This window comes from Syngnathus acus, chromosome 17 (assembly GCF_901709675.1).
Source record: "Syngnathus acus chromosome 17, fSynAcu1.2, whole genome shotgun sequence".
In the NCBI taxonomy this organism is placed as follows: Eukaryota; Metazoa; Chordata; class Actinopteri; order Syngnathiformes; family Syngnathidae; genus Syngnathus; species Syngnathus acus.
This window is the reverse complement of record NC_051102.1, coordinates 1134809-1162724: the sequence shown is the minus strand read 5'-3', so window position 1 is coordinate 1162724 and position 27916 is coordinate 1134809. Positions and strand designations below refer to the sequence as shown.

Here is a 27916-nt window from a genome sequence, read left to right as displayed (position 1 = left end):
ATCAGGTGTGTTTAATGAGGAAAATTTGGAAAACATGTAGGAATGCGGCCCCCGAGGACTGGAGTTTGAGACCCCTGCTTTACGTCAAATGAAAGCTTTTTTTAAGGGATGCAGAGAGTAGAAAAAGATTGCAACTATTTCAAGGAAATACACAGAAAGAGAAAATCGAGCCTCATGGATGTGTCTGTAACTGATCTACAGTATTTGTGTAGAATTAATTAATGCACAAATGTGGTGCATTTTCTGTGGTGCATTAGAAGACAGATAGATACTAGACCAACAATAATTCCACTGTTGCAACAAGTAAACCAATATACAGTCAATAGTTACCACATGCGCTGGCTTTTCTAAGGTGCCGACAGAAAACTGGACAACAATGTTATTCTCAACTTTTTCTAAACATGCGCCATCGGCGTCATCGTCATGCTGTGAATAAAGTATTGGGTCCTGTTTCACACAGCTTCTATTCGATATTTTTTGTGTGTGTGCATTAGTATTCCTACTGTAATAAGATCCCACTAGAATCATCAGCTCTTCATGGAACGCATATATCAATATCTGACAAAATGATTAGGTGAAGCATTCATTGTTTGCATGTGTCAAAAAAGATGAAAAAAGACTCATGTCAGCATATCATGATGGAATAAATGTGGCAGTGTGCAAGCAAAATATTTGCAAAAGATAAGATCCAGATCGAGTTATTTTGATATTACTTTGGATCTGGCGACAGCAACAGGCTCCAGAAGTGCTTCTTGCATTAAAACCAGTGAACTTAGTCCATTTTTGTTTGTGTCGAAAAGGATTTTAGTTAAACACATCTCAAACGGGAAAAAGACAGCAGTCATCATGCCCTCTCTCCAGGGTCCTGAAAGTCCCAGGGACATACGTCAACCATTTTTGGCCCGCTACCAACTGCAGGTTTGTGATACTTTTCTTTTTTCTTGTCCGTGGAAGTTTCAGTCTGAGCAAAAGTGCTGTTTGAGGCCTCCTCGCTCTCTGCCCTCCTCAACTCCGCCCCCTCTGGGTCTTTGCTGGAGCTCCTCCGTCGCTCAGAGAGCGGCCCGCCGCACTCAGATGACTGGCTAACGCGCCTTCTCTCCGACGGCTGCTTGCCGGACGAGCTCCGTCTTTCTCTGTTCTTCTCCCTCCCTTTCTCCTTCTCGCCTTTGTGGCCGGATGAGCAGGAGCCTTTCCGTTTCTTCTTATGTGCGGAAGGGCTGGTGCAGATCTTCTCCTGCTTAGGCGAAGGCGGGCTGTTGTAATCCCACGGGCAGATCTCTAGCATCAAGGAGGGAGGCTGCAATAGGCTTCCGGTGGACTTGGAGTGGTCCGAGCGGAGCGCCTTGGGTTTACCGTCAGTCGGCGTGACGCTCTTTTTGCGTCGGATTCTTTCTGGGGAAATGGACTCTGAAAGCTTACCAAGCATAGGCTGCTCCTCAAAATCCCAGGGGCTCACATCTGGCTTGAGCGGCAGAGGCGACTTGGGTCCGCGAGATTTCCGTGTTTCCCTGCTCTCCTCCCTTTCCCCTCCTTTATCCTTGGAGCGTCGTCTGTTTGAAGGAGACTGCCCAGATTTCAGTCTCTGCTGAGAGCGACTACATTTGCCGACGCCGGAGCTGCTACTTCCTCTTCGGCCTCCGCCGGTTTCCTCTGGGGCGATGGACACGTGTTTCTGTGTCTTGGCTTCAGAAGGCGTTTGAGGTTCTTCCATCTCCCACTGACAAACTTCGGACACATCGTACAAGTTCCTGCCGGTTTCAGAGCAAATGGACGGTTGGCTACCACTCACCTAGAATCAAGGGAGAAAAGAAATTAGCGTGAAGGCCTCAACTATTTTGCAGCAATCCTAAGATACCTGCTGCTTCATGATGCCCATCTTCAGAGGTGTCTTGGAATACTCCACGGACTGGCTGACGATCATTTTGGGAAAATGTTCAGGAGTCTCATCCACTTCTGACAACATCCTCCCCTCCTGCCCCTTCAGCCCTTTTTTGCTGGCATCTTCCACACTTGGTGTTTTGTTGCTGAGCCCGGGCATCTTCTCCTTGGCGCTGGCAATCACACTGAGAGACTTCTGCATGATGGAGGTGCGCAGGTGCACGGGTTTCTTTTCGTGCGTTAGGTTGTGAACGCTCGCCGACTTCCAGAAGAGTGGAACCGACTCGGTGGACTCTGCTGCTTCCAGCTTTGATGGCGGGGCGACCGGTTCCTGCTGCTTTTTGTAATGTTTGCGACCGATGAGGGAACCGAGGAGAGAACACTCTCCGCCATTCCCCACCGGAGTCATTTTGTCCCCTGCCACAGAGCCGCTTTGACTTCCTGTTTCATCATCTTGCTCACAAACGTGATCATAGCTCAGCGACTTCTGCAGGCTTATGACTTTGCTCTTGAGGGAATCTTCTTGAGGTTTTCCTAAAGGGAGATTATTATGAGATTATTATTATGTGTGACTTTTTAAAATTATTAACACAATCATACGTACTCATTTCCAATTTAAGAAACATAGCTACAGTAAAGTCCCAGCACCAAGATCTCACCATGCTGACTGGTCTCCACGTGGTTCCTCCTCAAAGTGCTGCGGTTGCTACCGTGTTCACTGCCATCTTCTCGGCTACACTGGCGGTGTATGTGCATGGTCTCCGGAATCTCCGTGATTCTTTTCATCAGCGTACGACCGAGGCCCTTTTTGGAATTGCGTTTCTTTTGGAGATGCGGGTTGTTGGCCAGCATCTTTTTGCGTTTGTAGACTTCAAGCTGGGCATAGAGTTTTTTCAACTCCTCCTGAGAAAGGTCATCCATGTTTTTTTATTTCTATTGTTTGTCTTGTCCTGTGACTTTCTTTAGCATTTTTGAAGCAGCAGAAAGAGCATGTGAAAGATCATGAATGTGTGTTTCCTCACCCGTATGTCCTCAGGGTCCAAGCTGTGCTCGCTCCACGCTGAGGTAATGCTGTTGTTAATGTAAGAAGCAGACCTTCCGATGTCCAGCTCCTCCTCGTACGCCTCAGTGGCAATATCATCCCGAGCTTGAGTCTCCTTGGACAAAAACTAAGACAAAGAGTACCGTGACATTGTAACCAAAAAGAAAACTATTTGTCCTTGTAATGACGATGTCAAAAATATCTGCAAAGGGAATCTGAGGTGTGACGGCGCCGAACAATAATTTCCTGCAGTAAATATGCTAGATGGAGCGTCGGAAATTGAAAAGCTTTCTGGTCTGAAATTAAATTTGTTCTATTTAGACAAATGAGCCATTTCTGCTAATAACATTGGCCAGAACAAGAGCACTGCAAATATTTTATTATTATTATTAGAAAAACAAAATGACTGAATACATTTTTCTAATCTTGTTACTTATTGACCGCGGAAACATTATGCCATCTAACCTTTTCACCGGAAATGCTTAACAGAGTTTGTGGTACGCTAATGTGAAACCAGTAAAAATGCACAGCCTTCAATAAGGTCCATTAGTCTGGTCGAAAGAGAATTTCTACTGGTATTTCACACATAATAATGTATTGCATGCACAGATTGGTGTCAAACATAAGGCTCGGGGGCCAGATATGGCCCACCAAATCATTTTATGTGGCCCGCGAAGAAAAACTGCATCAGCTTTGTGTCAATACTAATATTGCAAATTAACTTCACACAAGCTTGTTATTTATAAGTTTGTTGTGTAGCCTATGCTGTATATCATATAAGATGATGTCATAATAGCCTTCTCAAAAAAATGTTTGTTGCCACCCCAGCATGCAAGTTTGAATAAATATTATTTTCAAACGTTTTTTTTGTTTTGTTTTTTTTACAGTAATTTTGTACTGTACTGGATATTTTTTATACCGTGAAAAAAAGGATTGGGCAGTCGGATAACCTGTCCCTCCATCCATCCATCCATTTTCTGAACCGCTTAGTCCCCACGGGGGTCGCGGGTGTGCTGGAGCCTATCCCAGCCGTCATCGGGCAGTAGGCGGGGGACACCCTGAACCGGTTGCCAGCCAATCGCAGGGCACACAGAGACAAACAACCATCTGCACTCGCACTCACACCTAGGGACAATTTGGAATCTTCAATCGGCCTACCAAGCATGTCTTTGGGATGTGGGAGGAAACCGGAGTGCCCGGAGAAAACCCACGCGGGCCCGGGGAGAACATGCAAACTCCACACAGGGAGGGCCGGAGGTGGAATCGAACCCGCACCCTCCTAACTGTGAGGCGGACGTGCTACCCAGTGCCCCGCCGAGCCGCCTACCTGTCCCTCCATTTAGTCAATTATACTGATGTTCCACTGTACATAGAATTCAGTCACATGAAGGTAGTCAAGGGTGTCAAATTCATTTTTTGTTGCGGGCTACATTGTAGTTATGGTTTCCCTCGTGGGGCCATTAATGATCTTGAAGTGGGGTTTAAATTTTTTTTTGCAATATCTCACTGAAAGACAATTTACAATTTTGATATTTTAACAAGAAATAGTGAGTTGATACACAAGCTGTCTTTGCGGGCCACATAAAATGATGTGGTGGACCGGAACAGGCCCCCAGGCCTTGAGTTTGACACGTGACATAGATGATGGTGTAATGAAAGTTCTTCTTGAGCAGTGAAAGCGATATTTAGGCCAGCCTGAGAAACAGATGCAGCGTGAGCTTCCCGTTGCGCTTCATTATCCCAGCCTACTCGACTGACTGCAATGTCTGAGGAGCCTAATTGAGACCGAATGAAAGAAGTGGGAACGTTGATGGTGTACTGCTTTTATCACACAGCGGGGCGATTAAATGTTTTCCATCAGACGTAAGAGATTGCATATAAATACTACCATGGGGGTGCTTAGCGAAATTACAATAATGTCTAACGCCATTTGAATGGGTTTCCAGCGCAGGATGCAAGTGTGCTTCTTTATGCTTTTGTCAATGTATGCTTCAGATTACTTCCATCACACGAGCTACTGCTGTGATTAGAAGCTGCAATTCAGCATCAGCAATTATGGAAGCCCCCTTGTGTTGATTATGAGAGTCATTACACTTCGCTTCACCTTTGGAACCTGAAATGATTAAAGTGCAATAAAGGATGAGCCAAAACTATTCCAAAGAGCCTCCAAGACTTACAATCTGCTGAACCAGAGGTGGGCACAGTTCATTAATTACAGATAATGGAGTGATACCTTTGGAACAAGAAGCACTCCCACAGTCACGGTGACAGTTAGATGAGTGTGAGCGAAGATCAACATCAGCATCCAGTCAGGGTGAAGGCTGGGCACCACAGAGAACCTGCAGCGACACAAATTTTCTGTCAAAGTTAAAAGCCAGATCAGCAGAGTCTTTGCAGTCTTTGAATTCTGCTCTGTCAGACATCACTAGTGTTTCCACAACTATAAACACATTTGAAGGATTTAACCCTTCCATATTGTTCATTTTGTTAAGGCATTTAGACTATTGTAAATAATATCTGGCTGGTGATGTTTACATTGTACTAAATAGTAGGGGTGTAACGATTCATCGATACACATCGATTAATCGATATAATGCTCTACGATTTGTTGGCATCGATGCTAAACGTAAACATCGATCTATATCGCCCGTTTTTGACCTCGGACATTAGACGCGACTTTATTTTGAAATCCAGTTCATTGTTGCTTGCTTCCTCTTTCCGGGAGCAGTGCGCGGCGTGTTGTGTTGTGAGCAGAGCAGGCACGTGAAAGGGGAGCCGACAACTACGCGGCTCCTGGGCTGGTGCTATGGCTAGTGTCCAAGAAGTTAGTGTATAGTTCTCTGGTATTGCAAAAGAATGTTTTTTTTTTTTTGCATTTGGATTAGAACATATGGTCAAGGTGTAATGTTTACTACATTCATTATAAAGAACTTATTTTTGTTTTGTAATTAAATAGTTCAGTAATGCACTTTAAAGTTAATGGTATTACAAAAAAAGAAAGAATATTCATTTTTCTTTACTTACTTATATGAGAAAAAATATAGGAATTTGATCAAGTTCAGTGTTAAAATAAGCACTTTGTATACTACACTACTCTTGTAATTTCCTAAATAAAGAGTTTGCAGTACCTTGTTGATTTTGCGTATGAATTGTTATAAATCAGGATATTGTTCTATATCGATCGTAGAGCACTATATCGTGATGTATAGTGAATGAATCACAGCAGGCTTTAAGATATCGGCAAATATCGTATCGTGCTTCTTTGTATCGATATGATATCGTATCGTGACAAAACCCGCGATTTACACCCCTACTAAATAGGTGACAAACCAAACAAGTATGTTAAATCAGAATCAAAATGTATGGCCAGTATATTGCTTATTGTAGACCAGAGTATTTTTTCCCCTTCATGTGAAGTTTGGATCTGTTAATATGCTTCAACTATTTGGGATGCTGCATATAAAACAGTTGATGCATTCATTGTCCTTTGTTATTCATGTTTGGAAAGCACATGAACTAGAGAGTGAACAAGTGGAAAATGCCACAAGCGCAGGTCTCGCCCCTTCCTTTGTGCTTTCGTCCAATGCTGCATTCTCTCTCCCACATGCATCTTGTTATCTGATTAGTTCTGCTACATTTTGTCCCAAGGTTCCTGGCAGCGGCTGTCAGGGTATCCTTGTCCGTTGTCTTGTTTGGACAGTGTGCTTGCACTTCTACTTTTGCAGCAAAGTTGTGCATGTTTTTTGTCAGTAAACTTAATGAGCTCTCCAGCTCCTTCTATGCTTTTTTTTGCACTCTTACGTGTCAACTAGCTAACACAGGGGTGGGCAAACTACGGCCCGCGGGCCACATCCGGCCCACGGGACCGTTTAATCCGGCCCGCCAACCCTGAATTAATTGTATTATTAAACTTTTTTTTTGGTCATTTTGCCTGCAATGACTGCGTTTCCCCAGTAGATGGGGAACCGCTCGCCTGCGCATTTACTACCGGAAGCCGTGTCAGAAAGCTCGGTGCACACTCACAAGTGCGTGTACGTACGTACTCAGTAGTACGGACATGGCGCACTCGCGCTCTATTTGTATCAGTCCCGAATTTAGAGCGTGGGCTGTGACGACAGCATTCTTGTAATTCGCTCGCTGAGCTTTCAGATACAGTTTTACGCTAAAGCCACCCACAAACCTTCCCCTGGAATCCTTCCATTAAAATGAGTGGCCCGAAGAAAAGAAGTGAGTGCCGAATGTTAAGAGTGGCCAATTTGGCTCGACGTACGCGACGTGACGTTCAGCCACATCAACCCGTCACAGATCGAGGTAAACGGATCTCTCCTAAGAATTGCCACAACAAATTTTACTCCAGACTATGATGCACTAGCAAAAAAGGGAGACCAACAACACTGTTCCCACTGAAAATGAAGGGGAGGCTCTCAAGTTTGTTGTAAAAAAATGCATTTTGAATATGATTTGTACACATAGCAGGGATTGAAACTAGCGACCATTCTCATTTTCAAACAATGCAGGATGCTCAAGGACATTGATGCACCACCTGTTTGCGACTAATCTTAACCTGTAAAGTTCTTAACGCTTACTTTAAGGAAGTGTTTCCCGTTTCCTCACCTCTGTTACCAGGTGTTTGTGAGTTAAAACTCTGCTCTGATGTTCAGATACCCCTCACCGTGTTGCCGTTTTGATTACTTTATTTGGATGTATGCTTTCACCGATTCTTCAAGATGATATATTTGGTCAGAATGTTTGCTGTTTGATGTGATCTCATAAGATAAACATTTTTCATTAATCTGACCTGCAGGCACTGAAGTGATGGAGACTGTTATTCATAATAATAGTGTCGTATTTTATGAGAATCACTGATAGCAGTTTTTTAGTGATTTTTTTTTTAATGCTGTTAATAAATGCATTTGTTTTCAAAAAAACTTGTTTTGAATATCCATGCTTTACTACATACTAAAGGCCAAAATCTTTTATGCAATGACCTTTACAGGTCGCTTATATTACTTCACACAAACACTACGTCCATCTGCTCCTGGTTCGGCCCTCCGGTCCAAATTTAGAACCCAGTTCGGCCCGCGAGTCGAAAAGTTTGCCCACCCCTGAGCTAACACAAGAGTTTTCATACAGGTCATTTTGCTTGATAAATCAACAATATTAATGTCATCCAATTGTCTGTGAAACTTGATGGATATATATATATGTCAGTGCAGCCCTGATATTTCTTGGATTATATATTTTTATTGGGACAACACTGAAGAAATGAGACCACCCTACAATGTAAAGTGTACATCTTGCAAATACTAGAAGTTTACACGTTCTAATTACCATTACTTCATGAGGGGTTCTCAACTTTAAAAAAAAAAAAAACGCAGTATTTTACAGTATACATTTAACAACAAAATGTTTATTCTCATTGGTTGGCTGTAAAATAATACTTGTATGTTTTTTTTGCATTGCCCGAGTTTTAACAATACTCTCACGGTTCACCTATGTGCCTATTTGTATAGATTTTCATCATTTTGAAAACATTTATTTATTTATTTATTTATTTATTTATGCGGGCAACCCGTTTTTAGTGGAAAGGTTATTAATTATTTTTTCCAATACAATTGAATAGATGGTTTTGCCTCAAGTTGAATAGTGCAATGGGATAAATACGGCAAACTTTTTTCTGAGACATGACAACTTTTAAGATGACCTCTCTGTTTCTACATTAATGAACGTTGGTGTACTGATGTCACGGTGTTGAAAGAGTTTTGCAGCCCTCTCCTAGAAACACTTTTCATAAACTGCCGGCCGTTCTATTCACCACGGGAGTTCTCCTCGATCGTCATGGCGGCTGTTTACATTCCACCACACGCACGTGCGAGTGAAGCCACGCAGATGCTGGCTGACCAGGTAACAGACATGGAGAAACTTCTACCAAATTCACTAATCATTGTTCTGGGTGATCTTAACAGGGCGAACCTCGCACACGAACTCCCCAGATACAGACAGCACGTAACGTGTCCCACCAGAGGGGCACAGACTCTGGACCACTGCTACACCGTGATCAAGGATGCATACCACTCTGCGGCTTGTGCAGCTTTAGGACTCTCGGACCACTGTCTAGTTCATCTGATCCCGGCCTACAGGCAGAAACTAAAAACTTCTAAGCCTGTGGTGAGGACTGTGAGGAAGTGGACAGTGGAGTCAAGGCAGGACCTCCAAGCCTGCTTTGACTGCACCGATTGGGGAGTTTTCGAAGCTGCAACTTCAGACTTGCATGAACTCACTGACACTGTCACATCATACATCAGTTTTTGTGAGGATCTGTGTGTGCAGACTAAGACCTTCTGCACGTACAACAACGACAAACCTTGGTTTACACCGAACCTCAGGAGGCTGCGCAAAGTCAAGGAGGAGGCCTACAGGAGCGGCGACCGCGACCTGTTCAAGCAGACCAGAAACACACTGAACCGAGAGGTCAGGAAAGCCAGGAGGCGTTACGGGGAGAACCTGAAGAGACACCTCTCTGCCAATCCTAATCCCTCAACAGTGTGGAAAGGTCTGCAGAGCATCACGGGCTACAAGAAACGAACCTGTGGAGAGCCCAAGGCTTGCTAACCAGCTAAACAGGTTCTACTGCAGGTTTGATCGGTCCTCCCACACAACGGGACTTCCTGCAGCACAATCTACATACTCACCTCTCCCCACAACTGCTCTGTCCACACCTCTATCATCGTTGTCACCCACTCTCTCTCTTGCAGAGGCCGCGCCCGCACTCCAGATCCGCGAGGAGGAAGTGCGCCAGATGTTCCGGAGACAAAAGACCAGGAAGGCACCGGGCCCAGACGGCTTGTCACCTTCCTGCTTGAAAGTCTGCGCTGAGCAGCTGGCGCCCACCTTTGCACGGATCTTCAACGGTTCTCTGGAGCTGTGTGAGGTGCCCTCGTGCTTCAAGAGCTCCACCATCGTTCCAGTGGCCAAGAAGCCCGCCATCACAGGTTTGAATGACTATAGACCTGTCGCACTGACATCTGTGGTCATGAAATCTTTCGAGAGGTTAGTGCTGAACCACCTGAAGGATGTCACGGGCCCCCTGCTTGACCCCCTCCAGTTTGCCTACCGGGCAAACAGGTCAGTGGATGATGCGGTGATTGCGGTCAACATGGGACTGCACTACATCCTGCACCACCTGGACACCCCAGGAACGTACGCCAGGATCCTGTTCGTGGACTTCAGCTCGGCGTTCAACACCATCGCTCCTGACATCCTCCAACAGAAGCTCATCCAGCTTGCGGTGCCTGCCTCCACCTGTCAGTGGATCACCAGCTTCCTGACCAACAGGAGACAGCGTGTGAGGCTGGGGGGCATCACATCTGACACCCGGACCACCAATACTGGAGCCCCTCAGGGGTGCGTCCTCTCCCCACTGCTCTTCTCTCTCTACACCAATGATTTCTCCTCAGGTGACTCTCCTGTGAAGCTCCTGAAGTATGCAGACGACACCACTCTCATCGGACTGATCCAGGACGGTGATGAGACTGCGTACAGACAGGAGGTGGAGCGGCTGGTCCACTGGTGCAGCCAAAACCACCTGGAGCTGAACCCGCTCAAGACCGTGGAGATGACAGTGGACTTCAGGCGTGACCCTTCACCACTTTTACCCCTCACTATCCGCAGTAATACTATTCTCTCCACAGACACCTTCAAGTTCCTGGGAACCACAATCTCTCGGGACCTGAAATGGACCGGCCACATAGACTCTGTCCGGAAGAAGGCCCAGCAGAGGCTGTACTTCCTGAGACAGCTCAAGAAGTTCAACCTGCCGCGAGAGCTTCTGAAGACCTTCTACACTGCCATCATCCAGGCTGTCCTCTGCACCTCCATCACTGTCTGGTTTGGATCGGCCTCCAAACAAGACAAGCACAGACTGCAACGGACAATCAGGACTGCAGAGAAGATCATTGGAATCAACCTCCCATCTATCCAAGACTTGTACCTGTCCAGGACCAGGAAACGTGCAAGGAACATCTCTACAGACCCTTCTCACCCAGGTTGCAGTCTGTTTGAACTACTCCCCTCCGGACGGCGTTATAGAGCTCGGTACACCAAAACCAGCAGACATAGAGACAGCTTCTTCCCCCAGACTGTTGCTCTGATGAACTCACACCACTCTTAGAGTCTCAGAGTCATCACTGTGCAATAACATCCTGCTCTCCACACCTTTTTTGAATTTGTCTACACTGTTTGTACTATGTGTCCTCTCTGCATCCATTGCAGCCTGGTCATCCTGGAAGAGGGACCTTCCCATCTGTGGTCTCTTCTCAAGGTTTCTCATTTCCCCTAGCTGGAGTTTTGAGTTTTTCCTTGCCCTTTTGGGAGTTTAAGATCAGGGGATGTTTGAGAATATTTGCCATTTTTCACATGTCCTGAGTGTTGTTAGTCACCTAAATGTTGAACAGAGGGTGTGATTTACCGAAGTCAAATTCCTTGTTTGGCACGCTCAAACATGGCGAATAAAAAACTCTTGAATCTTGAAGACCTCCCGCTGTAATTCTGTAAACACGACTGATTTGTTTCTGAGACCTTTCTCTTTCATTCCTGAAATCTGACTCAGACCTCTGCATGTTCTTAAATGTGAAAACACAGGTAAATTGAGATTTTGCTGTTTATTTCATGATAGCTTTGTCCGCCCACCTGATGATGTGGAAGACGGCCGATAAGAAGAGCTCATTGTAGATGGCCACCGCCATGTAGCGCGGTTCGTGGAAGGCTGAGTGAATCGTTCGCACGGCGTAGCACAGGTAAACACCCCACAGCAGAAAGAGCAACTCGGCTAGGAAGCAAAACGAAGAAATGGAATTCCAATGACGTGGAAACACTGCCCAAATAATTTCAGTTATTTTAGAGTAACCCCTTACATACCTATTTGAACTATAGTCAGCATTCAATCACAGGAACATGCAAACTCCATTTTACTTGGGTCTATTTTAGCAACACATATAAAACTTGCTGCATTCTAATTTATTTAATTTCTTGATTTATTATTTTCTTCATATTATTTATTTATTATAATTTATTGATTTATGCTTTCCAAATGGCACTATGAACTCTACTGTCAAATCTATAGAGTCCATCAATTTGAGTCTATTATTAATCCTGAAAAGAATCTGTCTAATAATCATCAAACGATACGCTACTTCGTCTCAGGGTGCATAGGGAGCTCCTCTTGTAGCGCAACAAATCAAACAGACGCTTGTTTACTGCTGATATTCTCGTGTCTATTGTTAAGAGTCTGGGAAAAAAAAAAGTCTTTATAGACAGATGAGTGTTCCCTCGTTGGCAATATTACAACAAAGGCCAAGTCACAAAGGTAATTTTATGACTATGACAGTTTCCAGAAGCAGCTTAGCAGGGGACTTCCTGTTGGAAGCATAAGATCAACACATTAGTGTGTGCTCAATGGTTGCCATAGCAACTAGCTGCTCCCTCATTTCCTGTTCTGCTTACAATACATGCATACAGATATTGTCGTATTTAACGTCACTCATTCTATTCAAAGTCCCTGCTGTGTGAGATTCTGACAGCTACTTCATTTTCATCTTCAGTATACGATTCTGCTCTTTCCTCCAGGATACAAGAACACTTTTTTTGCACTTAAATAAAACCGTATTATCTGACATTATAGCAGAATTATCTAGATGCCAAACAATTGAGAATTCTAGGAACACTTAACACCGTTTTTTTTCAGACAGAGTACTCAAATATTTACCAATACCGAGAATGACAGATAATTGGGGGGTCATTTTTTTTTTTTTTTTTCGGATGCGGGATGCATTGCACACATTTTACACTCAAAACACACGACATTGTTGAACTCACTTACCGACAGCCATCATGTAGTCCCAGCGGTCAAGCAGACACATACTAAACTGCAACCCCTCCGATGAAAAGCCGGCCGTGATTAAGGCCCGACTCAGCTCCGGGTTCTGGCACACAGCAGAAGTCCAGGCCACCAGGAACCACAACACCACCAATAGGATTATTGCCAGCATCCTCAGAACTCGCCAACTTGTCATGTAGGGTGTCCTTTGTGCCGTCCGTGACAAGAACACCTTTAGCACTCTGAAAAAAAAAAATACAGCTCAAACGAGGAGATGGAGAACATTCTGACCAAGCTGACCTCATGAAGCACTCACACAGAAACAAGTGTGAGTCTGAGTAGAGACTTTGTATGATATAAAGTGAAAGTTCAAATTTGCTGTTTTGCACTCCAACAATATTTTCACTACAATATTTTTATATTTGATAGTTTACCTGTACAGCTTAAGGATGATGGTGCCATACATGATGGCGAACCCCAGCAGGCGAACCCATCTCAGGAGGATACAACGGAACACACTCGGGTGAAAGTACAGTATCATAACCTGCAACACATAGTCCACACCTTCAAAGAATAGAATTCAAATGAAATGACATGGATGGGATTTTGTTTGTTGACCACCAAACAAATTTATATTAATGATTGTATAAAAAAAGAGTTTCCCCCAAAACACCAAATAAATAAAATAAAACAAAAGAAGCACGACAACAAATAAAAAACTGCTTTTTGCTGCTTTTTAGCTTGTCAATTCAGATGACAAAATGTCTGTGTTTGTTTTTAATTATAACCCTGTTGTTTTCATTTGCATTTCCTTTTCTCGATCTGTCTGTCTTCATAGCAGCCATTGCAGCCACATGACAGAGCCACGACACCATCTCACAGCAGGCAGAATTAAGGCACTCTACGTTGTACTCCTTACAAATTCTCAAATCTTTTCAGCCTCGTAAACACACTCATCGGCCATCCGTCTTTCTGTCTACTCTAAACACAAACATGCAGAGTCAAGCAGACAAACAGTGTCACGCCCTTTCCTCCATGCACTAAGTCACTGGAGATTTTTTATATCACCCACAGGGAACGGTGGCCCTCTTTGGTTTGCACTCAACCAACTATGCCTCCTCCATCAATTAATCAGCGGATGTACTGTATTTTTTAAAACAAGCAGTGCTAGAACTTGATGGACTGTTTAAAAATGCATTGAGCACCAGAATGGAGCAGCTGCTGAGGACGCTTGTGGCTGAGGACGCTTGTGACACAAACTGTATTTTCTGTGTAACTGTACGGGCGAAGAGGCAAGACATCAAGGTGGGTTGAAGAGAACCCGGGGAAAGGTAGAGTCGTATTTAAAAGGTAGCGGGATGATAGCAAGTGCAGAAAAAAAGGAACACGGCTTTTCGAGTTGTGCACATAGGAGAGTGGAAGCATATTTGGGGAAAGCTATTTTTGGTATCTTTTATCCACCTGGGGAAACAGAATGGATGGATGCAAACTCACATTCATCACGTGAGGGTGAACTGCTGCAGCATCAAGAAATAACAGGTGCAAGATAATACTCCAGCCACATCAAAAGATGCACATGCCTTTGGTGCTCAAATGATTCTTCTGATTAGTATTTATTTACCTTCAGACAGACGGGAATTTTTTAACTTGTAATTAAAATTTGACGTAAAAAGTATAAATACACACATCGGTGGTGGTGGTGGCTATGTTTACTTTTTAGTCTTTTTTTTGGGTAGGGGGCGTCACAAATTTTCACTTAGAATAATTAACATAGTCCACATTTGATTCTTGGTTTTGATTCCTTTAAAAATGTTGCCGTCAACTTTTCAACTCTATCTGGCCATTTAAAAAAGTGGCAATTATTTCAGATTGTCAGTGTGACAAATGCAGTCATTTATCAAAATTCTCAATTTTTCTTTCATGATGTAATTGTTGCTTTTGTTTTGGAGTGATCGTTTGCTCTTATTTTCAGAAGCTTTATTTCCTCTCTTTCATATTCCCAAGTCCATGATTTTCTTTCTTTCTTGTGCTTCCTTAGTTAGATTTTGCTAGTCGTTTTATTTGTGATCTTGAGTTGCTTCTAGTGTCCCTTTTCCCATTTTTGTTTTTGTTTTTTTCTTCCATTCTGCTTTTGTTACAACTTTATTTGTTGCCCACTCGATGAAGACTGTTTTTTTTTTTGCTACTTTACAAATTGTGCATTTAGATCAGATATGGGCAAACTACGGCCCGCGGGCCACATCCGGCCCACAGGGCCGTTTAATCCGGCCCGCCAAACCTGAATAAATTGTATTATTAATTTTTTTTTGGGTCATTTTCCCTGCAATTACTATGTTTCCCCAGTAGATGGGGAAGCGCCCGCCCGCGCATTTACACCCGGGAGCCGTGTCAGAAACCTCGGTGCGTGTGCGTACTCAGTAGTATGTAGTAATTTCATCTATCAGTGCCGAATTTCGAGTGTAGGCTGTGACGTCAATATTCTCGTAATTCGCACGCTGAGTTTTCAGATACAGCTTTACGCTAATGCCACCCACAAACCTTCCCCTGGAATCCTTCCATTAAAATGAGTGGCCCGAAGAAAAGAAAGGTGGTCACTGAGTGCCGAATGTTAAAAAAGAGTGGACAATTTGGCTCGACCTACGTGTGTGAGAAGACGTTCAGCCACATGAACGTCAACAAAGCCCGTCACAGATCTAGGTTAACGGACCGACACCTCGGCTCTATCCTAAGAATTACCACAACAAATTTTACTCCAGACTATGATGCACTAGCAAAAAAGGGAAACCGACAATACTATTGATTTCTTTATTACTTTATTTAGATGTATTCTTTCGCTGATTCTTCAAGATGATGTATTTGGTCAGAATGTTTGCCGTTGGATGTGATTTCGCCTCATTAGATAAACATATTTCATAAATCTGACCTGCAGGCACTGAAGTGATGGAAAATGTTATTCATCATAACAGTGTCGTATTTAATAAGAATCACTGATAGTTTTTTGGTGAAATATTTTTTTAATGCTGTTAATAAATGCATTTGTTTTCAAAAAGCTTTTTTTAATATCCATGCTTTATCCATCCATCCATTTTCCGAACCGCTCAGTCCCCACGGGGGTCGCGGGCGTGCTGGAGCCTATCCCAGCCGCCATCGGGCAGTAGGCGGGGGACACCCTGAACCGGTTGCCTGCCAATCGCAGGGCACACAGAGACAAACAACCATTTGCACTCGCACTCACACCTAGGGACAATCTGGAGTCTTCAATCGGCCTACCAAGCATGTTTTTGGGATGTGGGAGGAAACCGGAGTGCCCAGAGAAAACCCACGCGGGCCCGGGGAGAACATGCAAACTCCGCACAGGGAGGGCCGGAGGTGGAATTGAACCCGCACCTCCTAACTGTGAGGCGGACGTGCTACCCAGTGCGCCACCGAGCCGCCTTATCCATGCTTTAGTATCTACTAAAAGTAAAAACCTTTTATGCAATGACCTTTACATGTCATTTATATTACTTCACACAAACACTACATCCATCTGCTCCTGGTTCGGCCCCCCGGTCAAAATTTAGAACCCAATTCGGCCCGCAAGTCAAAAAGTTTGCCCACCCCTGATTTAGATCCTTCTTTTCCATCACAGTGTGAAAACTGTGTGAGCCCTTCCGCACATACAAACCCACGCAAAACAGTATAGCTTTGGGCAAATAACAAGAACTAGCCTGACAGATGAGTAGTGGAAATGACATCTACTTACAGGGAAGTACAGCAGTAAAGCCCCAAATAATATTGCTTCCAATAGAATGAATCCAGAAGTGCGGATACTCTGTACAGGAGGAAAGACGGGAGTCAGGAGCAATGATTATAGCACAGTATTTTCAAAGTGCAAAGTGCTTAACATCAATATAATCACCCTATTTGGTTGGTGCGTAGATGGGGAGGTGTGTATGCAAGTATACAAAGATGAAAGTTCATTCATGTATATGTCAAATAAACAAATGTATAAAAAAAAATGATAATGCTTAACTAAGCTACAATAGGTTGCTGGGTGGGCAGGATGGAAAGGAAAACCCGGAAAGGTTCAGGTTGCTTTTTTTTTGCAGTCTTCCATGAGTGTCGGTGTAAGAATTAAAACATCACAATTTTATCTTGTGGGGGTCATTCATGTCATCTGCTTATGATTAATATGTGCTGAATGAAACACAAAAGGACATGGTATGTTTATGTTCACATTGGTCATGTACTGTAGGCAGGTCCAGTTAAATGGACCTTACCTTATTTCTTCTGAAGTGGTAGACCGCCACCATGCTAGTCAAGTCCAGCACCATGCACAGAGCTTGGAAGGAGGCCACAGCCAGTCGTAGCCCGCTGTCCTCCTGGGCGAGGCAGGGTGTGTTGTCTCTGCAGTAGGGACAGCCCACCCGGCAAGGTAGGCACTTACTCGCAGCGTCAGAAATGTCTTCTCTGTGAGAGCCCTGCACTTTACCTGAGAACAGAAGAGGGCTTGGTCAGACATTGAAAGATTGATGACTTTATGTACACAACAAAAATCCTTAAAAGTTGCCTTTTTTTTTTCTCCCTCATTCCTTTGATTTACTCACGTCAAACTGATTTTTGTCGCGAGCCGCATCGTAGTTATAGTTTCCTTCTGAGGGCCATTATATCTGTCAACGCTTTATATTGTATACAGTATAAGCTACACAACAAACTGAATAACTAGTTTGGAAATCACAGACTGGTAAAAACTGTTCAAATATTTGAAAAAGATGAATGTGATAAAAATTGCTAGCAACTTCTCTTTTTTTTTAAAAGTGAAGACAATTTGTAATTTTAATATTTTCACCTATGCAATTTGTCTTGGCGGGACACGTAAAATGATGTGGCGGGCAGTATCTGGCCCCCGGGCCTTGCGTTTGACACCGATGCTCTATATCAGGGGTCTCCAAACTACGGTTGGCCCGCGGGCCAGTTTTTATTGGCCCGCAGCAAATTCTGAAAACATAATTGAATATGGCCCGCACAAGAAGCTTGAGCTCAACTCTGTTGCACTTCTCAGTTTCCACACTAGATGGAGCCCGCCACACAAAGCGTTTGACGTCCCATTAGCACCCCCCCCCCCCCCCGGAATAGAAGCGAACGCGCAGCGTTTGACGTCCCCTTAGCACCCCCCCCCCCGGAAGAGAAGCGAACGCGCAGCGTTTGACGTCCCATTAGCACCCCCCCCCCCCCGGAAGAGAAGCGAACACGCAGCGTTTGACGTCCCATTAGCACCCCCCCCCGAGAAGAGAAGCGAACGCGTCCCTGCTCTATATCATTGTCTCGAGCAATTTGTGTTTGTATTTGGAGTGACACTTGAACAGGTGGATTGGATTGAATTGATTTGATTAATGGGTAGCAGTCACCAGTCCAATAAATGAAAATGTCACAGCAATTACAATAAGAAAAATGAAGCTTTAATTAGAAAATGATGAAAGAGAAGAGAGCATCGTGACCCTGCATTTTTAATCACTCATGTCTGAATTGATTGATCAAGTCTCTTCTCCAAGATTGCTTTTCCAATACATCGGTAGGTTACTCCAGTTACTTCTAATGTAATTTGTTCCAGAAATACAAAACCGATTCCTTTGGCAACATGTCCGTTGAGGCCAGATTAGGAGTTAGTCTATTAAATCTGACATAAATCCTCCAATTTTTCCAATTCATTGACCATCTGCTGCACCTCTGAAAAATAGTGCTTAATCAACTTATTGTGAATCTTAGCACTCCTATCGTATGCAAGATTGCAAACTTTACGCTTTTCTGGATTTCCTACCTATTATTAGGTGAATTTCCACTGCGGTATTGAAATGATATCCATTGTTGTATAAATGTTGTTATTTTGCACAGTTTCTAACTAAGTCATGACATGCTGCATCTTTCCCTCACCATTGTGCCCCTTTTGGCCCGTTGCTAGGAAACAATACCAAACGGTTTCCCGCCCAATCTTGTTAGTGTGAACTCCAGGTGTTTACAAAGAACATACCAGACACTTTCCGAGACCTGTGAGTCTCTTCACACAATGGAGCTCACATCTTGCTGCATTACAATAAAGCTGCAGCTTAGCATATCATAGCCTCAGGGGCGCTGTATTGCTGGAGTCAGGGAGGAGAATCCCTGCAGTCGCTTGATTATTTGGCTGATCCGAAGCAAGCTTCCTGCCTGAGGACGCTGCAGTGCTCTCAGTCAAATGAATGCACTCATTTGAATCCGGCCCATGATCAGCAGAGGTCATGACACATTCATCCATTTGGTCTGATCCTTTTGCTTCAATACCTGTGCAAGTGCAAGGCTTAAAATTTCCGCAGCAGCAAGAACATGAGTAACTGGGCCTGCATCCTGAAAGTTCCAACCCCCAGGATATCTCTTCAAAGTGAGCACAAAAATATCAGACAAAAAATGCCTGAAAAGGTCGTTTTCCCATAAGTCTCAAAAGGCTTGTGTTCAAATATCAATATTTCGATGTGTCATGGAGCCGCAACATGTATTGTAAAGCTAAAGGAGGATTTGTAACCTACTTTTAAAGCCATTGAGCGCCACACGGCTTGGATGGTAAAATCCTTTCTTGCATTGGCACTTGTATTTGTCCAACACAAATCCGTGACCGGCGATTGGCGTGCACTGCGAGAAGAGAAAACAGATCAGAATGCAAAACGGTTATCTACTTTTTTTCAGCTGCAACACATTATAGTTTTTAAAAAAAATTATGAATTAAAAAAAAGAATAAACCACATATTTTCCATCGGCCTTTGTTGAGTACACAACCAGGGAAATAACACAGTTGTGCATAATAAGTGGAATCTGCCAGCTCCGTCAAAAATGATTTTGAGAATCGATACTTCCATCTATAAAGCATAAAATTGCTCATACTACAAACTGCGCTCTTGCCCAGTGCGCTTTGTTAAATGAACTTGCTAAAGTTGTGTTATTGAGTCTTCAATATTATCCGCATGCTCATCAGCTGCAGCAGCAGGCCCGGCTATAAACACGCCTGGCGTCCAGGGAAATCACACAGCTTTGCCAAGTAACCGGGACAATAATTCATATCTAAATTAAGAATTAAGGCTTGTTTGCACAATTCGAGCTTCCGCATTATTTCAGCTCAGTTCATGCCTCGACGAGTTTATATATTTATAGTTTCATACGGAACGCTCACATCGGTTTGAATGCAAGTTGCAAACGTGCGCTGAAATTAAAGCCGCAATAAATTTGGCATGAATGCTCGTAAATACTGCAATAGGTCTCTGAGGGGGAGGATGATGTGGGCAACTAAATTGACACGTGATGTGTTGGCTACAAAAAACAGCTCAGCATCTCACTTGCTTGTGTGTCCAGATACGTGTACTAGATGATGGATGAAAGGAAGTTTAATAAAGTTATCCAATTTATATTGAGGATACATACCAAGAGCCTATTGAAGAAAAATATTCAAAGCTTTTTATTGTGGATAATGACTGTTTTTGCCCAATTTTTTCATGATTCTATTTTACAACTGATTGACATGAATTCAATCTTTGGGTGCACAGGTGTGATAGGAAAAGTAGAAAGATGGATGTCACACTTGAGGTGGTTGAAAAAAAGTGACGTAACAGTGACATTTATTTTTTCTTATAAAGGTTTAAAAAAGCAAAAATAAAACTGTTATTTTGGTTTTCTGTATGTTTTACATGGAAAAATAGTCCAGCACGCATTATTTGCTTTTACATTGATTCCTATGGGAAACGTTGCTTCGACTTACAAACCCAATGGCAGAACCAATTAAGTTCATAAGTAGAGGTACAGCAAACGCACTCGTAAGATGCCGTAGCGGAAGCAATATTTATGTTTTCAAGCCTTTCAAGTGCCTCTCAAGTATAAAATGTTTGTCTTCTATCACAAGGCAAAGCCTTGAAAAACAATGCAGACATAAAAACATCTAAATGCAACTAAGTATTTCCAAGGCTTGCCTCATTTTTCTTCAGGCGCAATGAAAAAGCTATTAAGCGATGGTTTCAGGTGCTTCCATTTAACGGATCCCCTTAATTGGGTGGCACTCTAATAGTGAGCCGTTAGTTAATCATTGCACTTTGGATGCAGAGGGGCTTTTCATCCTTTACTCTCCAAGGCTGTATTGTTATTCACAACTAGCCCCAAAGCCTTGAAAAAGAAACCTGGGAAATTTGTTGCTAGAAAGACAAATAGTAAAAATGACTTGTACAATGATTCCGAGGGTTCGCTGTTCATGACTAAAATCTGCCAGACATCCAGCACACATGTTGACGGAGCATAGAATTTGTCATCAGAATTTCTTGCATCTGTGCCAGAAAGAGGCAGATATGTACAAGTGATTAATATTTCAGATGCATGCAACGCACATCACTAAAAAATACTTGCTGAGCTGTTGCCAGAATTAATCGCGTGTTAGAATCTGCTGTGCAGTACGGACAATGGAAGGAAGCTGAAAAGTGATGTTAGCCTCTCACTTTTTTTGCCTTCAGAAATTCAAATATTTTACATAGAGCAAATTTTAATCTCCCAGAAAAATCCTGTTTTTAAATTACACAGTCCTCTTTTCTAAGGACATACTTGGCTTTAAGAAAATGGAGTAGGAGTATTCAAGAAGAGCACATGGAACGAAAGGAGAGTGTGAGGGAAATTGCTCCATAAATAGTCATGGAAACAGAAAAATGAGGCAGGAAAATGAGGTAGTGTGGCCTTGAGTGGCAAACCCTTTTTGCCTGTCATTGCAGTTTACGCTCATTAGCAGAGCTCTGCTTTATCTCCGACACACACACATACATATGCAAACACACTTTTGCACACCCTAGAAAACCCATCTTGATATCTTCATACGCATCCTGTCTCAATGGCTTGAAGGAATCATGTCGAAGCTGTTGTATAATTACCCGAGTAATCGTGTAAGAGCCTACCCTTTATGACAACTCATCCATAAATGCATGAGCGTATTTAGAACATGATGACAGATCCCACTTCGTCCACAGCCTCTGCGGGAATGTATAAGAGAAAACAAGAAGACTTGAAAGAGCCTGACCAGGGTGGTGGGGAAAAAAAATTAGAGCTGTATATCAGCGTTTTCCAGCTTTTAATGAGCCAATGCAAAGATCTTACAAGAGAGAAAAATGTCAAAGTATGGATTGTTTAACTCGGGGGTGTCAAATAAATTTTTGTCGCGGGCCGCATCATTGTCGTAGTTTTTGGAGCAAGTCTATTTGAAGTTTTGGGCAAGTTTAATTATTGGATCTTACTTGATGGCTTGTTCTGTCGCCCCTAACATTGCCAAGCAGAACAGTTCCCACTACTCTCAATTGACTGAGACACAAAGTTTGAAGGATGAGGCAACATCACATCGACGAGGTGTTAACATTGCTGAGATGCGCTCGAGCGACACGTCACAAATAGAACTTTCGCACGTTCTGCAGAGCAACATGATGCTCCATCACATTAACAAGGACTTGATTGTGAGAACTTGGGAGACTGAATCTCAGGGCTTGCTTGGATTCAATTGACTTCCCACAGGCCATTTCAGCAAATAATGTGTTTTAGGAGAAAGATAAAAGCTGTTTCAACGTTTCACCTGCATTTCCCCCCAAAATGTCTCCTCAATGCCTCACTTTTTTTTGGGACATCATCCACTTCAGGTGTAGCCGGCAGGCTGTTGAACTATAAAGATAATTTCACCATATCAAATAGGAATAAGAGGGAAAAGCAAGTTCAAGCAGCACACAAAGTGAGAAAATAAGAGATGGGCAGCTAGCAGATAATGAGCTAATCCATACAGCCCTGCAAGCGTAAACTGGAGTCTTAAACTGAACATTTGATGAGGATGAATTATTTTTAGTAGTTTGCCTACGGTGACCATTTCACAGTCTTTGTATTTTGACTGTGACTGGTAAATAAAAAAAATAATCACAGCTTTGCAAGAAGGAGGCTTACATCTCATTTGTTGTCTCTACAACTTTCTCCTTGCATTCACTTTTCATTCTGAACATAACTGAGATTTTTATCGATTCCTTCTTTGTTGTAAAAAAAAAAAGACGTTTCGATCTAGACACTTTTGTTATTACTGGAATTTCATTCCCACCTCTGTACATAACTGAAAGATATTAGAACACAGAGTACAGTCCGCATCAAGTGTTTAAAGATAATGAATGCATTAATAAGGAAAATAGAATCTGATCTGCTTCAAGTTCTTCTGGGCTTCCCTGAAAGATGAGACTCCAAATACAGTTGACGCTTGCCATACATATCCGTTAAAAAAAAAAAAAAACTGCCTGGCATGGTTACATTACGTACTAGTAATCAAATTATCTGGTCAAGTAGAATTCCTGATTTTGTCAATACAAGTTTTCTCTTTCAACACACGCAGTGTGTGGCCACATCTTGAATCTCACCTCCCACGCGCCTACTCAAAAAAGATGAATAACAGTGATGACTAAGTTGCCACTGAATCACCGAGAAATGTGCTGTGCGTTAGAAGACTCATCAGATGAGGAGAGAGAGTAAGCGGCTCTACAACGTGGAATGTCACGCCACCAAGATCCCAACAAACACAAAAATTCAAATACGTGATGTGTGGTCTAGTGCAGCGGTCCCCAACCTTTTTTGCGCCACGGACCGGTTACGTGTCAGAAATATTTTCACGGACCGGCCTTTAAAGTCCGGGGGGTAAAAACAACGAAATAAAATGATACGACTGGCATAAAAACAAATATAAACCACTTAAACATAAAACTCACCATTACGTTGAATTACAACAGGGTTTGTTTAGCTTTTTCTCCCTTGCGGACAACCGTAGTTTGTTTTAGTTTTCTTTTTAGACGCGACATTTATTTATATATATTTTTCTGTGGGGCCCGGTACCAAATGACCCACGGACCGGTACCGGTCCGCGGCCCGGTGGTTGGGGACCTCTGGTCTAGTGCACGCTCCTAAGAGTGAGAACAAGATACCCAAAGACAAAATCTTCGAGGTGGGCTGCTGCTGTTGCAATTTGCTGACAAAACTATTTGAGTTTGACACCATTAGTTTAGAGCAGAGGTGTCAAACTCTCTTTTTGTTGTGGGCCGCATCGGAGTTATGTTTTACCTCATGGGGCCATTGATGACTTAAATAGAAATGAATGGGTGTGGATATTTTCACATACAACAGAAAAGTTCAAAAATGTTCCAATTAATTTTGAAATTGGGATTATAACATAAAATGTTGCAATATCTCAATTTAGAGTTTGGGCATTTAAGCAAGAAACATTGACTTGACACTCATGATTTTGATTTTGCAGGCCACATAAAATGATGTGGCGGGCCGAATCTGGCCCCCGGGCCTTGAGTTTGAGAGCGATAAAACAAACCAAAACAAAGAAAAGCGGAAGGCAGGCGGGCACATAGACAAAGAGCATAGTCAATTATTCAAAGAATCTTGATGCAATCCATTACACAACATTTATTATACATCATATTGGCGGCGACATGCCATGTACACATGAGCAGCTCCAAAGCTCCTCCCCCACTGGGGTCAAGGAGGTTTGTCAGTTTAAACTCCTCGGCACTGACATGAAGGTGGAAGCTAATGCGCAAAAAAAAAAAAGATCCTCACACACTGACAGAACATGGATCATCGCGCTCTAAAAAGTGACAAAACTCGATGGATGACGTCCATCCACGGGTACCTCGGCGTTTGGATTAAAAAGAAAAAAAATGCAAAAGTGTTTGAAAGAGGGAAAAGATGAAAATGATGCAGCACTTACTTCCATGCTGGTAAGATTGCAGCGATGTGTCCCGGCAAACCAGCCACTGTCAGAACACTGGTCAATATCCACATTCTGCAAGTTCACGTCCAAACGAACAACACCTCTGGAGAGGGGAAAGAGCAGACAAAAGGTTAGGAGGAAAAAAAATGGCTTGTGTAAATGAATCAAGGCAGACATCTATACTAGTGGGACAAAACAATTTAAAGAATCAAGTATGAGGTGAAAAAAAAGAATTATGATTTTGTCATTGTTTACAAACTGCCAATGGCTCTATGAGATTATATTCCATGTTTGTGCAGCAAGCAATATGTAATGTTCTTAGTTTTAAAAAGGTATAAAAGGACCAAAGACATCAAACTGAAATCTATCATAACAGATATGTGACTTTTTGAATACACGGCTGTGGCAACACTTGCCTCAAAACACATGTTGCGGTCACATTGTCGATAACATGAACCAAATTATTGCAACCAAATTATTAATTTCAAAAAATGCTGGAATAAACAATTCTAAACCATTTCTAGTTAATCATAGAAAATAGGCATCACTGTAGATCCTTCAAAAAGCCAACTGTCCTGAATCTAAACCGGAGTTTTAAGCATTATTCATAATGTGATTTTGTGTTCAAAGTAAGTCCCCAGTGTCACACTTTGAAATGTCCCCTTCTCCTTTTCTCTTTTGTGTTTCCGTGGATGAGCCTGACACCCGCTGTCTCCATCTGCCTGCAGGGAAGTGGAACAAACAAGCATGGAGAGAGGATTTTACCGCCACCTCCACTCCATCGTGCACAAGGAGAGGAAAGCAGTCAGTGTATGCGTGAGGCAGTCTTTGTTTGACTGAGACAGAAAGCAATGACTTATGACAGCTACTGCTCCATCTCTCGCTGTCACAATGTCTTAATGTATTGTGAATTTTTCCATTGCATTAGAAGCAAGGGGAAATTACACCAGATGAAGAAAGGCTTAAGCTTTTCTGTCCAGACATTCTATTTTTAGGAACGTCATCACAGCACTGAGACGGAAGCAGAGAAGCATTTCCAGCTCTCACGAACATGAGGAGGAAATGCACATTCTCTATGCTGTGTGACTTTAACCGACACTCGACTCCAGTTTTGCAATTCGGGGATTGGTGTATTTACGTATGTATGTATTATTATTGTTATGCAAGTAAGCACCATTTTAAGTGGATAACTCAGGGGTGGGAAACTCACAGCTCCAGACCCTTATGCAGCTCTTTGATCAACCTCTCTGTGACGTTAGTGTATAAATACGGAGTTTTTAATTTCAATTTGCTCTTAGGTTGGGCTGTTTTTTGAAAAATTTAAAAATTGTGGCTTTTTTGCAACATTAATTGGAAACATTTATTTATTTAAATTAATTATTGATTTGATTATTTATTTACAGTAATTTTGTCAGTGTCACTCAAAATATGCGGCACAGCCGCCGCATTCTAACTAGTAGATGTAACAGCTCGCACAGCTTATGACAGTAATTGGCCATGACAATAACGCGTAGCAAATATTACGAAACACCTTTCCTGCAGGCTTTCTTTAGTATCATACTCGACCTGTCTGATTGAGATGCCTCAACCCTATCTATTCATTATTGTTTACTTATAGTATTATCGATTGCTTCACATCTCTGAGTGTTTAAACATGCACAATTGCAACCCGCTCATACAAACGGCACTCTTGGGGGGGACGCATAAAGCTTGCATCACTCCTTTCAAAGTGTATGCATGAAGAAGACAAGCCCAGCTGTTCCTTGACAGGAGAGCATTTTAAATTCTCTATAGGCTCTTCATTAACAACTGTTTTAAAGAGTCTCTCTTTAGAATGGAACACTGACTGTGGAGGGTATGATAAACAAAGACCGAGGGGGTTGCAAGCATCTGTAAGTGTGCGCTTGTGGCTACAAGTGCATATACTATCCGCCTAATGAGTGCTCTCTGTTGCCTGATCCCCCAACATATTTCTCTCACCTGAATTCGAGTGCAGAGTCTCTCTTGAGTCCATAGAAGCCGGCTGACAAAGTGAGTAGCCAGTAGGGCACGAAAGCCCCATGTTCGCACTCCAGGTAAGGTGCAGACCACTTGATCTGATTCTTCTCCAGAAGGTAAACTCCAGTCTTGGGGTCCGACCCCCTTCTATGCGTGTGTGCTCTCTTTCCATCCCTAAACTCCTTCAACCACTCGTACTCGGGGCTCCTGCTCGTCAGCAGCCGTTCCTGCAGCACCACTTCCTTCTGGCTCCTGGTCGCCTGCAGAAAGACGTGCGGAGTCGGTGCCGGTGCGTCTCTGTGGAAGCTTACCACGGCTCTGTGGATTTTGGGATCCCCCTCGAGCATGCTCCGAACTAGCGCGTGATACCAGTAAATGTCCTGTTGCAAGGTGTCCTCCCGGGACCTGTTGGCTTGCAAGATCATGTTCAAAAAGTTGGTGGCGTGCGTCATGGTATCCAGGATGCCGTGCAGCGAGTAGTGGGAGGCGACGTGCAGGCCGCCTCGCAGGCTGCTCAGCTCGTACCTTCGTGAGCAGTTGACCTGCCTCAGCGCGGAGGAGTCGCCGCTGTGGAGGAAAGCAGTCACTACCCTCGGCAGGTCCTCCTCGATTTTGTGCGCCACGACCGTGCGCTCGGTACCCGACGGCGAGTGAAAATAAGTCGGGTGGTAGTGGGGCGGCTCCCTGTTGATGCCTTGGGTGCTGAAGATTGAAGGGCTTTCGTCTCGGTCGTTTTCCGACCAGTCCACATATCCGTAATTGGAGCCCAAAACAAGCCCCGTTTGCAGAAGCACGACCAGGAGAGCCATCTTCCTTCGTCTTCTTCTTCTTCTTCTTCTTCTTCAGGGACACCGAAGAGAAAATGCTGGGAAAAGTGCTGCAAGCATAACCAACAGCCTCGCCGATTTAAGGAGCACCGACAAGAGGACGTGTCCTGCACGATGGAGATACAGCCGACAGTAATTGCCCACTTTTCATTGCACACAGGATCCCCTCAAACAGGATCCCCTCAAACCTCGCCTGCACGTCAAACGTCGTAACTCAATGAAAATCGTGATTCCTCCACAAACTGGAAACAGCCACCCATTGTTAGAGGTGAAGGATGAAAAGTGGCAAGGAGCAAATTGTTCTTGAAGTTCAGCGCCACAAGAAAAAAATCCCAATAGACCACCTGAGGTGTCGCCCAGAGCCACGGCAGTGTGCTGTCTTTTCTCCTTTTCTCACCGCCAGTCTGACGGAGATGGGCGGGGCGTGTGAACGGACTGGAGCTGTCCGGTTCTGAAAGTGGCGCCCGTGGGAAGAAAAATGACAGAAATATAATTTGATTGTATTGCTCAAACTGGCACTGATGATG

General features: G+C 43.4%; 1 protein-coding gene across 1 annotated transcript; it reads right to left on the bottom strand.

The window, feature by feature from the left end:
* Positions 1–84: 84 nt before the first annotated feature.
* Positions 85–27795, bottom strand: LOC119137324 (probable G-protein coupled receptor 158). The gene is made up of 13 exons (XM_037276558.1): positions 26545–27795; positions 24562–24667; positions 19337–19439; positions 17057–17268; positions 16540–16608; positions 13229–13338; positions 12798–13036; positions 11609–11747; positions 5154–5259; positions 2901–3047; positions 2538–2781; positions 1856–2412; positions 85–1789 (listed from the first exon to the last, which is right to left on the bottom strand). The coding sequence occupies exons 1-13, from the start codon at positions 27369–27371 to the stop codon at positions 845–847; spliced, it is 3804 nt and encodes a 1267-aa protein (XP_037132453.1). The 5' UTR covers positions 27372–27795; the 3' UTR covers positions 85–844.
* Positions 27796–27916: the final 121 nt, after the last annotated feature.

Bases quoted from the DNA above. Each gene is read 5' to 3' on its own strand.
- LOC119137324 (XM_037276558.1), bottom strand. From the start codon at position 27,371: ATGGCTCTCCTGGTCGTGCTTCTGCAAACGGGGCTTGTTTTGGGCTCC. The intron at 19,440-24,561 runs GTAAGTGCTGCA...CTCTTCTCGCAG, and splicing joins GCAATCTTACCAGCATGGAA to TGCACGCCAATCGCCGGTCA. The intron at 2,782-2,900 runs GTGAGGAAACAC...GACCTTTCTCAG, and splicing joins TGGACCCTGAGGACATACGG to GAGGAGTTGAAAAAACTCTA.